Consider the following 14,491-nt stretch of genomic DNA (forward strand, 5'->3'; position numbering starts at 1 on the left):
GGCGGCCCGACGGACCGGGTCTGGGGCGGGGGGAAGCGGGCGCCGCTCCCCGCCGCGCCGCCGCCACGGCAGTGCACGTGACTGGGCCCGCGCGCGGCCCTCCGACGCGCGCCCCCCCCCCGCCCCGGCACCGGCAGTGGAGGGCGGGGCGGGGGCGGGGCTGCGCCCAGCGCCGGCGCTTCCGGTTGGGCGGGGGGCGGGCCCGGGGGAGCGATAAAGCGGCCGCCATTCGGCCGCGCGCCTCCTCCCGGAGCCCCCCCCTCCCCCCTCCCCCTTCCCCCCTCCCCGCCCCCTCCTCCCCGCCCCTCGCGCGGCCCGAGCCCGCGAGCGCCGCCGGCCCGGCCCTGCTGCCGTCACCGCCGTTGGCGGGGGTGCGCCCAGCCCCTCCCCCCGCCCGGCGCCCCGCCGCCGCCGCCGCCCGGGAGGTGCCTCAAGGGTGAGTGCGGCGGGGGGTCCCTCCCTCCGCCCCCCCCGCACGCACGGAGCGGCCGGCCGGGGCCCGGCCCGCTCCCTCCCCCTGGGCACCGGGCCTGGGCCTTCCCCTCGTCCGGCCGCCGCGCCGCGCCGGGGGAGCGGGCGGCCGGGGAGGGGGCGGGGCGGGGGGGGCGTCGCGCAGGCGGGCGGCGGTCGGTGCCGGCGCCGGGGAACAAAACCGGCGGGGCGTAAGTGGCGGCGCGGCGCCTGGGGAGGGCGGGAGGGGAGGCGGCGCGGCGGGGGGGCACCGCCGGCGGGGCGGGAATGAATGGGCGGGCGGCGTGGACCCCGGCCCCGGGCAGGGAGCGGCCCGGGGGCCGGGCGGGGGCGAAGCCGGCTGCCCTGGGAAGGGCCGGTCCGCCGGCACCCCCTCCCCGAAGGAAAGTGAAAGCGACGGGCGGCAGAGCCCGGAGCAGGTGGTTCTGCTCTCCCGGTAGCCAGACGCTGCCTCGGGCAAGGGAGTTTGGCAGGGGGCGGGTGCCCGGGGGCTGCCCCCGTCACTCGTGACGGGCGGGACCGCGAGGGCGGCGAGCCCAGGCTCCGAGCGCGTCGCTGGGTCGCACCCCGCCGTCGGTCGGGGCGGGGGCAGCGGGTGGGCTGTTGGCGGCGTCCCGGCGCCGCCGGCGGAACCGGAGGAGGCTCGTTCGTGTCAGCTGCGCCCGCTCTTTGCAGCCTGGCGGCGGGCTGGGGCAGCAGCAGCCGGGTGCAGGTGCTGGGAGGATTCGATGCCTGGCTGCGCGGGGGGGGCTGCGTTAGCTGGTAACAGTTCAGCCCTCTTGGAAGTGAGAGAGGTTACTGGGAGCTTGGCTTTACCGCGTTGTTTGTAAGTTAGGCATATAGAGACTTTGGATTTCATTTTTCTCTTCTGCAAGCTCCCCTTAAACCGCGTTTGCTTTCAGGGTAACGTACGTGGAATTCTTTGCCTGTCGTCACCAAGATTCGCAACCTCGGTTCACGGTTCCCGACTAGATTGGGTGCTCTGGTGGGTCCAGTGGCGCGTCGTTAGCTGAGGGTCAGCGCTGCAGAAATAAGGTTTCTGGGGCCGCTTTTGGAAGCTATCCATGTGGGATTGTGAATTTGGAGTTAAGAAGTCCTATTAGAAGTACATGGAATTAATTTTTCCTACCCCGAATCTGTCACAGGTACGTTTAGACTGTTGTTAGATCTTCTATTTAGAGCTAATGTTGGTGTGTAGACTTGCCATTCCCTTAGCAAAGGTGAAAATCTTGCAAAACAGCTGCAGTTCTGTCCCCGTCGTGTCATCTACGTGTGCATCAGGTATTGCCACTTTGCCACTTTCCCCTGACTCAAAACTTTCCTGGAAGCATGGGACCGCATAATCCAGCCGTTTCCTGCCTGAACCTGATGTCTCAGGTGCTCTCGCAGCGTATCTCACCGTTTCAGTGGCTGGTCAGGTCGGGGTGTTTGTGCCTTTTTTCGGTGTGTAACTTTAAAGATGTAGGTCAGCCATCGTTGCTGATGGAACTTAGCTGGTGTAGATGGGCTTGTATCTGGGAGTTTGGTTGTGAGGATGCGGTCAGGTTCCCGTGTACGCTGCCGGATTAGCGGGAGCATAGCGCTGCCTGTCTGGTTGACGCCGCGTTGGAACTGACCCCCTGGCCGGCGGTTTGCGTTGTAAAGTGCCTGCTCTGCCGTGCTGTGGGGACGTTTGTCTGCAGTTTCCTCCGGGAGCTAAGCTTCTGTTTCTTTTGACAGTCACAACACAGGGATGTAGCTTCAAGAGAAGCATCGTGTTGCCACCAGACTGCCATTTACTTTTTGGCACTGCAAGAACATGTCATTTTTCCTTTTGCTTAAACACAGCAGTAGTCTGGATCTTCTCCTGCTAGTAGAAGCAATGATGCAGCTGTATCCAGCTTTCTTGTGCTGGGAACAAAATTTACCATTGGCCCTCTTCACTGATAGAGGAAATGGCCAAACTGTTTGCCTGCAAGAAACTTCCAAGGCTGGTGAAAATGAACAGCCATCCTTCCTGAGCAGTGACTGTGCTTATCAGAGTAGATTTGTGAAGTGTGGGGCTCTGTAGGGGCTGGAGGATTATCATAGGAAGGTGAGCAGTCATACAAGTACGGGCTGACTTCGTCCTTTGCTTGATGAACATAATGATAGATAGAATGGTGTTGTGAAGTTGAGTAGGAGGTCATTGGACACCTCTACTTCCCGCTGGTGTGTTGCCTGTCATTTCAAGGTTTCATGGATGACAGCACCATTTTTAAGTCTTAGCTCACATTATATGTGGGGAATCCAATGTGGATGTCGGGGATCACAGAAAATAGAGGACTTTCTTCTTGAGGGCTTTCCCAACTATGCTGGCATCATTGATGTGTTGCATATCCTCATTATCTGCTTGTGTCTCACCAGGATCGATTCTTTATTGAGAGGAAAAGAGGTATAGATCCTTCTGCCAGTGAGAACCGGGACAGTCTGATTTTGAAGAATGATAAGACAGACTACTTGTTGCTATGTTCTGAAATTCTGCATGTCATAATCAAAGCAACCTGTAATTTTCTGTGCTCACAGGCAGTGTAGATCTTTAGCTTAGAGCCCTTCATTGCTTCCCTCTGGCACTGCCTCATGACAGTCACAGCTTATCCTCTGTAGAGGAAAAATGCAGGGATATATTAAATGTTGCAACACTTAATGTAGAAGGTGTTTATTAAAACTAACCTGAAATGATTAGTAACTGTGTAGCTATGAAATTGGAATGGAGTTGAGAAGTGGAGACATCTCGTTAGCTGCCAGAGTCAGTGTTGTGCCATCCTCTGGGTGGATTCTTTCTCATACACAGTATCTCCTGCACATTTCTCTCCTACTCCTGGGAGGTTTTTGGGAGGCTGTAGGAAGTATGGCTTAATCTTTAGTGGGATCCTCATGGATGATGGGATGCTGAATCCAGGAACTGGCTCTGAAGTGGCTGGGAAGATACCAGGAGGTCTGTCTGGTCTGTGCAGTAGCTTAGGCCACTCCTATTGCTCAGTCTAACATGAGATCAACAGAGATTGCTGATGCTGTTTGACTGCACTTTGTGGTTGCCCTGCAATATACGAAGCCAACTTCAGAATTTGCAGTTATCTCATTGCCTCTGACTTCTTGGGTACTTTTTCTTTCTACCAAATCATGACTTTGGCCTCTTGGATGCTGAGAACCAAGCAAGAAAAGCAGGGATGGTTGTTCTTTTCTCAGGTAGATATGGGTCCTCATTACCGATCCTTTTCCCTTGCTGTTTTTCTCTTTGTCCTGTGGTGAAGGAGATTATGGCCAGAACTGCAGTGGAGGGGACAGGAACTGGTGTAAGGATCTTCAGCATCTCTGTGGAGAGAGGAGAGAGCCGGTGGTAGGAGCCTCTGTGTGTAGGTTCTAGACATGTGTCAAAGAAGGGGGACGGGGAGAGCTGGCTGATGGAGCAGCGGTAGAGACTGGTGGTCTCACTGCTGAGATCTCTGGGTCTCTTCAAGCAGCTTTTAACCTGAGTGATGGACATTGATCTGTGTCACTTCAGGTCAGCAAAAACCTATAGTCAAGCTAAGAGCTGAGTCGGTGCTGATGCTGTTACTGTGCTTGATATCTGCGGATGTAGTGAGCTTGTAGACAGAAGCACTTACCTGTTCAGGTGGATTTCAGTGGAAATCTTCATGCTTCAGGAAGACTCTGAACACGTCTTGGCTGCCTTAAGCTAAAGTCTAGTATTGCAAACTCCAGAATCTTAGTTGAATCGTAGTATTTCATCTTGAAATGGAGATGGGGTGTGGACACAGGACAAGCATAAGTGCTGAGCTTCAGGCTTCTGCTTCAGTTGTAACGTGTTCTCAGGACAGATAATTAGTTCTGTTTGGCTGTGTCTGTATTTGCTTCCTCAGTGTTGCAGCCATGAAAAGTGAGTAAAGTAGGAGGGGATGCAGAAATATTGATTAAGGAATGTGGTGCGCTTTGTAGTCTTAAAGTGGCATGCAGCACAGCCTCAGCTATAGCCACTGTGGCATGGCATGTCCTGTAGCTGTGAGTTTTAGTAGGGGCAATGCTGAAGTGCCCTTTTTACAAAACAGGTAGGGCCTGACAGAGCGTTCAACAAAACAAAGTGGCCTGGGGCCTGCACAGCAGTTATCTGTACTTGGATGGGTGGCACCTTGTTTGTGTCTCCTAGGAGTCTTCAGCAGGCTCGAGAGATATTCTAGTGGCCGTCTCCCTTCTGCTGTGTTTCATGGGGGACCTGTCTCATGACAACTTGAAATTCATCCTGAAATTCATAGTTTCCCTCAAAGGGCTTCAGACAACTGAAACTGTTTGGTTTTAGTATTTGGTCAAGTTCTCTGCAGTGCACGTGGGGCACCCTGCCAGTTCGATAGCACCAGTTATTTTCCTTACCCTTTTTATGGGTTTGAGTTGGAGCAGTGCGGAGCTAGGTCCCTTTGATGTCTGTAATAAAGCATTTACGCAGAGGAAGCATGGTCCATCTTTTTTAGTGTTGCCAAAAAGATGCCACTGAGCACAGATAACATCACCGTTCATGTAGGTCCAAAGCTGTGGGGACCTGGTTATTGAGCATATGGTTTCTAGCCTGGCTGGCTCTGCTGGCATGGGGCTGTTCAGAAAACAGTGGTATGCTGTTCCTCAAACTTTGACCCAACTAGGCAAGGCAGGATCCAGCGCAAAACAAGTTCTGATGCAGGAGTTGACAGCAGAGAGAAACGTGAAGCAGGCAGTTCTCTGTGTGACAAACCTGAGTACAGAGGAGGGCAGTCATCAGAGCTATGTAGAGACAGCGGCATTTGAGCTCAAAGTGAGAAGGGATCAGGAGGGATTGACAGGAGAATCTTACAGACTAGCTATTCAGATGTGTGCTAAGTGAACCAGCAACAGTTCAGACTTTACTCCTTCAGAAGCGTTTCAACAAATTGAAATCGACAGCATGAGTTAATAGTGGCTCAGCCCTGTTCAAGTTTGTTACTGGTCTCACAGTCACTGTTCTAAAACTAGATTTACTACTCCGTGGCATCACGGCCTAAGGTGCTGCCATACCAAAGAGTTGTCTTGATCAGTAGCATGCCTCAATTAAGTAGAGATTTCAGCAGAAGTTTCTTCAGTGACTGCCAGCTACAGTGTACTGAAGTTATAAAATTAAAAATGGTGGGTGATGGCAGTGTGAGAGAAAGTACCACCAACTCTTTCATGTTATTTCTTAATGCCAAAGGCTTGAATGTCAACCTTTAAATGTCTGGAGGTGAAAATGAGGAAGTTCCTGTAACTTCTCCAGTTCCAGAATAACCTCCTGGTCAAAAAAGCTTAGCAGCAACTCGGACAATTTGTGGAAGGGAGCCAGGGACCTTTTCTCACTGTTGCATTTGGAAAGAAAATGGAAATTTCCATTGTAAAGTAAGATAGGACTGAATAAAAGGAGAGGATGGGAGGTGGGGTGAAGTGTAGTTCAGAGGAGTGAATAACAGAAAACTCCAGAAAGAGCAGCAGTTAGGCGATGGGTAAGGAGGAGGGAAATTATGAGGAGGGTAGAAGAGATTGTCTGGTAAACTTTCTTGTAAGGTATGATAAATTCAGTTTGGAAAGGCCTTTTTTGATTTTTCTAGAGAAAAGAAAATGGACAATTCAGGATTACCACGAATTTTGGAAGTGACAAATTCCCTTTCAGTTCTGGAAATGTGATCAGTGCAGTATGTCCTTATTGTCCTAATAATGTTCTGCTGTGATTTCGTTAAAAAAAAAAAAAAAATCTTTTCCTTTAGCTTGTATGATAAAGTCAGAATTTTTGGTTTTCAAATTGAAATCTTCCTTCCCTCCTGTCACCCCAAATCCCCCAACCAAAAAATAAACCCTAATTAATTCCTGAAGACGTTTAGGTCTTTTGGAGTGTTAAGACGTGGCTTGCTTTGGGGTTTTTCAGTTAACAAGTTGCTTACTACTGCAGAGGTACAGACCACTGAGCACTACTATTATCTTTGTGTTTTGTTTTGATCTTTTACAGGAATATAAAGTTTGTTATAAGATGCTAGGAAGTGTTTTGTGGTCAACACCGAATGCGGCGTGGACTAAGTTTTGGGATGTCTTTTGTGTGGCTGCTAATAGTGCTGGAAAACTGCGGTTTATACCCAAAAGGACTTCCCACTTCAGTATTTGTAGAGCAGTGCAATTGCTTCTCATGTGTAGCTAGCCTGTGGTTGGATGCTGTTCGTTTGTCTCATAGATGTAAAGCAGGATTCCTCTTCAAGCTCTGTCCGTGGTCGTGCCATGCTTCCCAGTTGGAAATCTACCTATTCCTGTGACTTAATGTGAAGTGTGTATGCATATATGCGTGCAAAGTGTGTGCAAAGAAGTTGTTCCATGAGCACCTGTTCATGAGCTAGTGAACCTTTATTTCTTGGGGATTTGTGCCCTCTGCTCTTCAGCCAATCCCTCTTTCCTGTTTTTTTTTCTGTATCCGTGTCATCCTTTAGCAGCACTGCTAATTTACTTTCATTCTGTCTCTGCCCCAAATCCAAAGCAGCTCACCACTGTAGTATTTTTAATTCCTTCTCTTTTTTCCTAATTACAAACTGAATCAGACACTGCTTGTTCTGCAGGTTTTAAGACTATTTGCATGCTGACCACTTATGTACTGATTACAGGCTAAACAGAGCTGGTAACTGTTAAGTAAAATATTCAGCCTTAGCCTCCGTGGAGGCATTTCTTTCATTCTCTACTCAGTTCCTGATTTTCATTAAACTTGTAGAAATTTAAAATGAGACTGGATTGCTTTGTCCTATTTGATTGGCATTGACTGCAGGGCAGTGTGTTTGTGTAAGCCTCATTTCCATAAGAAACCAGGGTAAAAATGCGTTAGGAATAAATTAAGAAAACTTGCTTTGGATGCATATTTTTAGATTAGACAGGAAAATTAATGTTAAAATGACACAAAAACTTTGTTTTGAAACAGTGTGTCTTACAAGACCCCCAAAATTAGGTTGATAGCTTAGCATGATAATCATGTAACATCTGTTTAATTTGAACCTACAAGAAAAAAGCCTGTGCATTTCACATAAATGTCCAAATATTCCTTTTCACCATAAAGATACCTCCTACATTTATGTGAAAATGACTTACAGAATATGGTTAGAATTGGTTTTCTGCTTACTGTAGTAGCTAATCCAGGCAAATTCTGTTGGAAATAGTGGAATCTAGCCAAATCATTAAAAATTGTTTGCATTTCAGATGCTGCATTTCTGTGCTGTGTCTTTTTTTTTTTTGTCTGTTGGGTGTTTTTTGTTGTTGGTTTTTTGGTTTTTAGGGTCTTACAAAAACAGTAATTTTGAGAAATTTCCATCTTTCTCTTTGGGGTGAGGCAAACAATGTTTTGAATACAGAGGGCTGTCAACTACACCAACTGGAAAAAAGTCACTGCTGTTTTTTTTAAGTAGTGTTTTTGTTGTTATTAGGGCAGCAGATGAAATAATGGAATGGAAAAAATTCTTTTCATAACGGATAAAGTCTTTATGAACAGCAGCTTTTGTTTTTCATGTAGTTGGTGAAAGGAAAACAGTGTTTAACAGACAAAAACAGAGCCTAGGCTTTAGGCTGCTGTTTTCTTCTTGAATTTTTTCTGTCTTTGTCAAAAACAGCTAATTTGTTTTAAAATTTTAGGATGAAGATGCAGTTTTGAAATGACTTTATCTCAGTGGCACTGTTTCAAACTACTTTTTGTTTTCAGTTTACATGTGTAATGTAAATAAAAACACTTCAAATCTGGGAAGAAAAGACAACAGAGAGAGAAGTCACATTTATCAAATGAAACATAAACTTAGCTCTTCATCAGCTGGGTTCTTTTTTATCATTTGCTTGCAGATTTTTTTACATAGATAGGAAGACCTCTTGTTAAATATAAGCTTTGTTTTTCAAGTTCTACTGATGTAAAATGATTTGCAGAAATTGGAGACACCTATATTTGGATTTCTTTATGAAGTAGTTAGTACCTGTGCAGAAGATATGCTTTCTAAAATGAAGGGGGGAAAAAAGCACATGTGGTTATTTAGGAATGACAAAGAGTTGAAATTAACATTGACAGCTAACTATACAGATTTTTTTTTTCCTTTATTGCAGGAACTGAAGCTTACCCTTTAAAAGGTGCAGTGCTGTGAAAACTGTTACTGACCATAGAAAAATGGACATGTTGCAGATACTACGTAAAACCACAGAGCGCTTAGAGTGTGATCACTGCAGCTTCAGAGGAACAGACTATGAAAACATACAAATTCATATGGGTACCATACACCCGGAGTATTGTGATGAAATGGATGCTGCTGGTTTGGGTAAACTTATATTTTATCAAAAAAGTGCAAAACTGTTTCACTGCCACAAATGTTTCTTTACCAGCAAGATGTATTGCAATGTGTATTATCACATCACAGCACAACATGCAGCACCTGAGAAGTGGAATGAGGACCGGAAAGAACAGGTAGAAGGAGATTCAGATTCCTCCAAAAAAAATGTCACGTCGGAGCCACAGAAACCTACCCTTTCCCCTGAGTCGCGCAAACCTGCCCTTTCTCCTGAACTCCCCAAATCTGAACCTGTTGTTTCCCCCAAGCTTCAGAAATCGTCAGTGTCCCCAGAGCCCCAGAAGTCGGCTCAGGCAACTTCCTCAGAGCCAGAGAAGTCAGCCCAGGCCACGTCCCCAGATCCAGAAAAGTCAGCCCAGGCCACATCTCCAGATCCAGAGAAGTTAGCCTCAGCTGTATCCCCAGACTCAGAGAAGCCGTCCCCTGCTGTGTCCCCTGACCTGCAGAAGCCGTCCCCTGCTGTGTCCCCTGACCCGCAGAAGCCATCCCCTGCTGTGTCCCCTGACCCACAGAAGCCAGCCCCAGCCGTGTCTCCAGAGCCCCGTCGGCATTCCCCAGCCGTGTCTCCAGAGCCCCGTCGGCATTCCCCGGCAAAGTCTCCAGAGCCCCGTCGGCATTCCCCCGCTGTATCACCAGAGCCCCGTCGCCATTCTCCCGCTGTGTCTCCGGAGCCCCGCAGATACTCCCCAGCTGTGTCGCCAGAGCCAAAGAAACCTACTCCAGCAGTATCCCCTGAACCGCGAAGGTATGCCCCGGCTGGGTCTCCTGAGCCCCGGCGGCATCCTTCTCAAATGCGTAGGCCTGCTTCCGCTTCTTCTCCTGAAACCCGGAGACCCCCTCCTGCAGTTTCGCCAGAGTCATGGAGACCTGGTCCGACTGTTTCCCCTGAGCCCTGGAGATCTACACCTCACGAGGTGCAGAAGTCTTCCGCGGTTTCTCCCTGGGCTCCAAAGCCCGCCATGTCGGTGTCCGTAGAATCCCGGAGGTCTGCCCCCGAGTCCCGAAGGCCTGGCCCCGTTGTGTCGCCAGAGCCTAGGAGGCTTGTTTCTGACTCGTGGAAATCTACGTCCTTTTCTGAATCCCAGAAGTCTACTCTTGTTTCTTCTGAGCCGTGGAAGCCCATCTCATCTGTTTACCCTGAAGGCTGGAAACCTGTTCTGTCCCCTGACACGTGGAAGCATTCTCCCCCTGTTTCTCCTGAGCTTCGAAAGTCTAGTCACACCGTTTCCTCTGACTCTTGGAAGTCGTCTTTCTTTCCTGAGGTCCGTAAGCCTGGTGCTTCGGTATCTCCTGAATCTTGGAAACTTTCTGAGTCCCGGAAATCTATGTTTTTTTCTGAAACTCAGAAATCCACCTCTGCTGCTTCCTCTGAGGTTCAGAAACGGGCTCATTTCCCTGAACCTCGGAAAAGAGCTCTGTTCCCAGAGTCTCGTAAATCTAATCCTGCTGTTCCTACTGATGTCCAGAAACGTGGTGTCTTTTCTGAGTCCCAGAATCAGGTGTCTACTTCTGCTGTTTCTACTGAAGGCCAAAAACATGCCCTATGTTCTGAAGCCCAGAAATCAGCTCTTGCTTCTGCTGAAGTCCAGAAGCATGCTCTATTTTCTGAAGCCCAGAAACTTGCTCCCGTTTCCTCGGAAGTTCAAGAGCCTACTTCCTTTCCAGAGTCTCAGAAATCTGCTTCTCCTGAGATTCAGAAACTCTTTACCGAGTCCCAGAAACCTACTCCTTCTGTTTCTCCTGAGACCCCCAAACAAGCTCTTTTTACTGACTCCCAGAAATCTGCTGTTTCCCCTGATGTTCAAAAGCATGCTGTATTTTCTGAGATGCAGAAACCTGCTGCTGCTTTATCCTCTGATGTCCAGAGACATGCCGAAACTACTGTATCTTCTGAAATCCAGAAGAACATCCTGTTTTCCGAGCCTCACAAGTCTGCTCCAGGTTTTTCCTCCGAGCCCCAGACACCTAGTGAGTCTGGTGAGAGTGACTTTCTTTCTCACAGTTTAGATGATCAGAAACCACTGGATGATTTATTCTCACAGGACGAACAATCAATATTAGCCAAAGAATCACCAGAAGACGTGTTGTATTCATGCCCAAAAAAGAAGCCCAAGAAGGAGAACCAGGAGAACTCAGATTCTGAACTAAATAGCAGTGAGTGTGGAAAAACAGAGATGGATTCGATGGAGATAAAGGAGCAAGAATCCAACAGTGACCAAGAGCAGTATGATATGGAGTCATCTGATTATGGCAAAGAGAGCAAAATAGATGCAGCTACTCCCATGCAGCCACAGTGTGTGCTGCAGTTTACTGAAGAGAAAGAGGCTTTCATCTCTGAGGAAGAAATAGCAAAATACATGAAGCGTGGCAAGGGAAAGTATTATTGCAAAATTTGTTGCTGTCGTGCAATGAAAAAAGGTGCCGTCTTGCACCATTTAGTTAACAAGCATAATGTTCAAAGCCCATACAAATGTAAAATATGTGGCAAAGCTTTTCTCTTGGAGTCTCTTCTTAAAAACCATGTTGCTGCTCATGGTCAAAGTTTGCTGAAGTGTCCACGTTGTAATTTTGAATCAAATTTTCCCCGAGGCTTTAAGAAACATTTAACCCATTGCCAAAGCCGTCATAGTGATGATACACCTAAAAAACATTTGGACAGCCTTGAACCACTTGAAGAACAAATTTAATCTGTTTTTTCCCTTGTGCTAGAAAAGCTGAATTTACAGAAGTGTTCAAAAGTGTTGCTGTATGTTAACTGAGTAGTTTAGCTGATCTGACAAGTCAGAAGATGCATGGTTTACTGTACTATGTTTAACTTGTCTTATAGCTGTATTACTGAAATGATTTACTTTCGAAAGTCATTTTAAATACGTGTTCATGTCTTTGTATTACCCATCAGTAGAGTCATATTTTATTTTTCAGATGTACTATGTTTTTGAAACCAAAATGGATACAAATTAGTTTTGTAAAGATTTGTAAAACATACAAGCAATTAAGGACTGGAGTGGCAAGCAATCCATATATTCCTGTGAAGACTGAACTTGTTTTTTCACATTTGCTAAATGTCGTGTTTTTCAAGATGTTTTTATCAAATTCTCAAAATGAAAATTCTCACCAAATTGAATGTGAATGAGCCAGGCATGAGAAACTACCAATCCTTCTGGAATAATTCTGCCCTGAGGTTGTAGTTGAGTGTATAGTCATTCATTGGAAATTTATTACACTCGATTCTCTGACTTACTTGTCTCAGATTTAGAAGCATCAAGGTACTTATTTTGTGATTCTGTATTTTGGCCATGTTTTAAGCATGTACTAATATACATTAAATTGATGGATTAACATCAGACTATGTATAGCTCAACACTTTCTCTTGATGATTCAGATGTTTGTAATGTCAGAAAACCCCTAAATTTCTTGTATTTGGTGAAATGTTATGCTTTAATCTTTTAACAATAAAAAGAAACCCAACCTGGCATTGGCCATTTTTCTTTTTTTCCAAATCAAGAACAAAACCTTCCAGGTTGGACATATTGCCTTTTCAGTGTCTTTGGCAATAGGAGATGCAAAATTATCCTGGAGCTCTGCTCTGAATACTTCAACTTTTCAGTCATCAGTCTATGAAAGCAAGGTTAGTCAAAATTTCTTGTCTGCTTCAGAAAAACGCATGAGATATAAATGAGGGAAAACATGGAAAACAGGAATTTGTACACTGTTATTTAGGATGCTTGCTTTTGTGCTATTTGCATATTAACTGTTCAAAAAACCATAAGGACTTTATAATTCAGAAGGAGTATAGCTTTTAAGTGGTGGTAGCACCAGCAAAGTTTCTTTCTCCTCAAGCTAAATTATGCCTAGACTTAAGCTGTTGTAAATATTGGCTTAGAATATGAAGGTGATAGTGTTAAATAAATAATAATAAAAAATCTCCAGGTGTAAGCTCCTACGGAAGAGCTTCAAATTGATTTGATTGAAGCCTGTGTGACATCTCTCTGTTTCAAGAGGATTTTTGGAAGGAAGGGAAAAAGCATTTAAAGCTCTATGCTTAGTTGGCTTCTCGGTGCTGCCTATTAAGAGCAAGCTTTCTTGCAGGGTCCTCTCACACAAGACCAAACCCACGCTATGCCCATAAGTCAAGTGCCCTTCGTTTCCTTTCATGGGGTCCAGACTAGAATTCTAGGATATTTTTTTCCTAGGAGTGACTATAGGTGAATCTAAAAGAGAGCACTTGACTGTTAAGGCTCTGCTGGTGTAGTCTTACTTTGTACAAAAGCTGCTTTTCTCCTCTGGTATCATTTTATCACTCTTGGCACAGTCATTTGGTTAAAAAGATGCCTCACGCTATTTGAATAAAAGGAAGAAATCAAGGAAGGATTTGTTTGAATTGGAAGTGGCGTCACCTTTACAGTTCGATGTCTCACGACTGACAGATATTTGTTTCTCACTGCTGTGTACGAGTTAACTTTGGTTTATGGGAATCCATCATCAAAGGCTTGATCCTGTTTCTCTACATGTTGTTTTTGCTGACTGACTACTTGATTCTTTAATCTTGATCTGCAGCTGTCAAAGTTAACTTTATAACTCTTGGAGATGAACTTTGCAAGTCCTCTTGATGTTAGGGCATTGAATCTCTAAATCCAGATACGATGAGCACTTTCCAGTTTCTCTTAGTACAGAACTTTGTAAAAGCCTTGTGGAGGTTGAAGGATGTTTCTGGTGTGTATTTTTTTTTTTTTGTCCAGACTAACTATTCTTTCACGATTCCCTTACACAATCCTAGTGTGAGATCCTTAAGATGTGTAGGAGGCTCTGCTGGAATCTGAACTGATTTAACTCATTTCTCTAAGGAGCTGTAGGACACCAACAGGCAGATCAGATTGGGGATTGTTTCCCTTTCAGATGACCTATTATAGATGCTGAGGAGAAGGACGAATACTCTCGAGTACAAACAGCGATCATTCTTTTTTGGCATAAGAAAGAAATGCAAGTGAAGCACTTGAAGATTTACCAGTGAAAGAATTTGCTTGAAATAGGCCTAATGGTGTAATTTAGTCCTTGGATACTCTGTGAAATAACTTCAGTTGAAATTGTTACTAATTTTGTTTCATCTGGTAGAGTAGGAAGCAAATACAGAGGTCGGCAGTTTCCAGAAGTTGTACTGCCTATTAAGTCACTGGGGCATTTTATCAAAGCCCTCAGTGTTGCACGCGACCGTCTTAACTCGTTCCTGGTTTTTAGCCCAGGGACCCTTTGGGGTCAGTACTGTGTAGTTCTAACTTCAGGTTTCCTTTGGAGGTTGGTTGGTTGGAAAACGACGTGATCAGGTCAGGAGACGGTAACTGGGGCAAACACAAAGAAAGTTTACTTACAGTACAGGTATTTCAGATAACTGCGGTTCCTTCCCTCTCTGAACCCTGCGGGCTGCTCCTACCCTAGAAAAATGTAATTACAGGCCTTAGATGCATAGGCAGCTACTATTTTTTTTCTTTTCCCAAAAGGCTATTTATAGCCTATGCTGAGAAATGTGGTAGACAAAAAAATTCCAAATACAGTGTTACAGGCTATACAGGGTAGGCAGTGGTTCGTAGGTGATGCGTAGAGCTTTGAAATAATTGCCTTGGTCGGTAAAAGGTGAGAAGCCCATTTGGAACCAGTGTATTAGGGTGTAGAGAAAGTGT

At 46.2% G+C, this 14,491-nt stretch overlaps 1 protein-coding gene across 4 annotated transcripts; it reads left to right on the plus strand.

The window, feature by feature from the left end:
• The first annotated feature begins 329 nt into the window (after nt 1-329).
• CHAMP1 (chromosome alignment maintaining phosphoprotein 1) lies at nt 330-12,297 on the plus strand. 4 transcript variants are annotated; one of them, XM_082332562.1, is made up of 3 exons: nt 330-436; nt 1,374-1,616; nt 8,578-12,296. In XM_082332562.1, exon 3 carries the CDS (start codon nt 8,639-8,641, stop codon nt 11,501-11,503), a length of 2,865 nt encoding a protein of 954 aa, XP_082188688.1. In that variant the 5' UTR covers nt 330-436; nt 1,374-1,616; nt 8,578-8,638; the 3' UTR covers nt 11,504-12,296. The 4 variants fall into 4 exon arrangements, with proteins under 4 accessions (XP_082188688.1, XP_082188690.1, XP_082188691.1 ...); XM_082332563.1 differs by lacking the exon at nt 330-436 and adding an exon at nt 610-662; XM_082332564.1 differs by lacking the exon at nt 1,374-1,616 and having other exon boundaries at nt 348-436.
• Nucleotides 12,298-14,491: the final 2,194 nt, after the last annotated feature.

The sequence above is a fragment of the Platalea leucorodia genome (genome assembly GCF_965183815.1).
Source record: "Platalea leucorodia genome assembly, chromosome: 2".
Lineage (NCBI taxonomy): Eukaryota > Metazoa > Chordata > Aves > Pelecaniformes > Threskiornithidae > Platalea > Platalea leucorodia.

What these genes read in the sequence shown, in the direction of transcription:
- CHAMP1 (XM_082332562.1), top strand. Translation starts at nt 8,639, where the DNA reads ATGGACATGTTGCAGATACTACGTAAAACCACAGAGCGCTTAGAGTGT.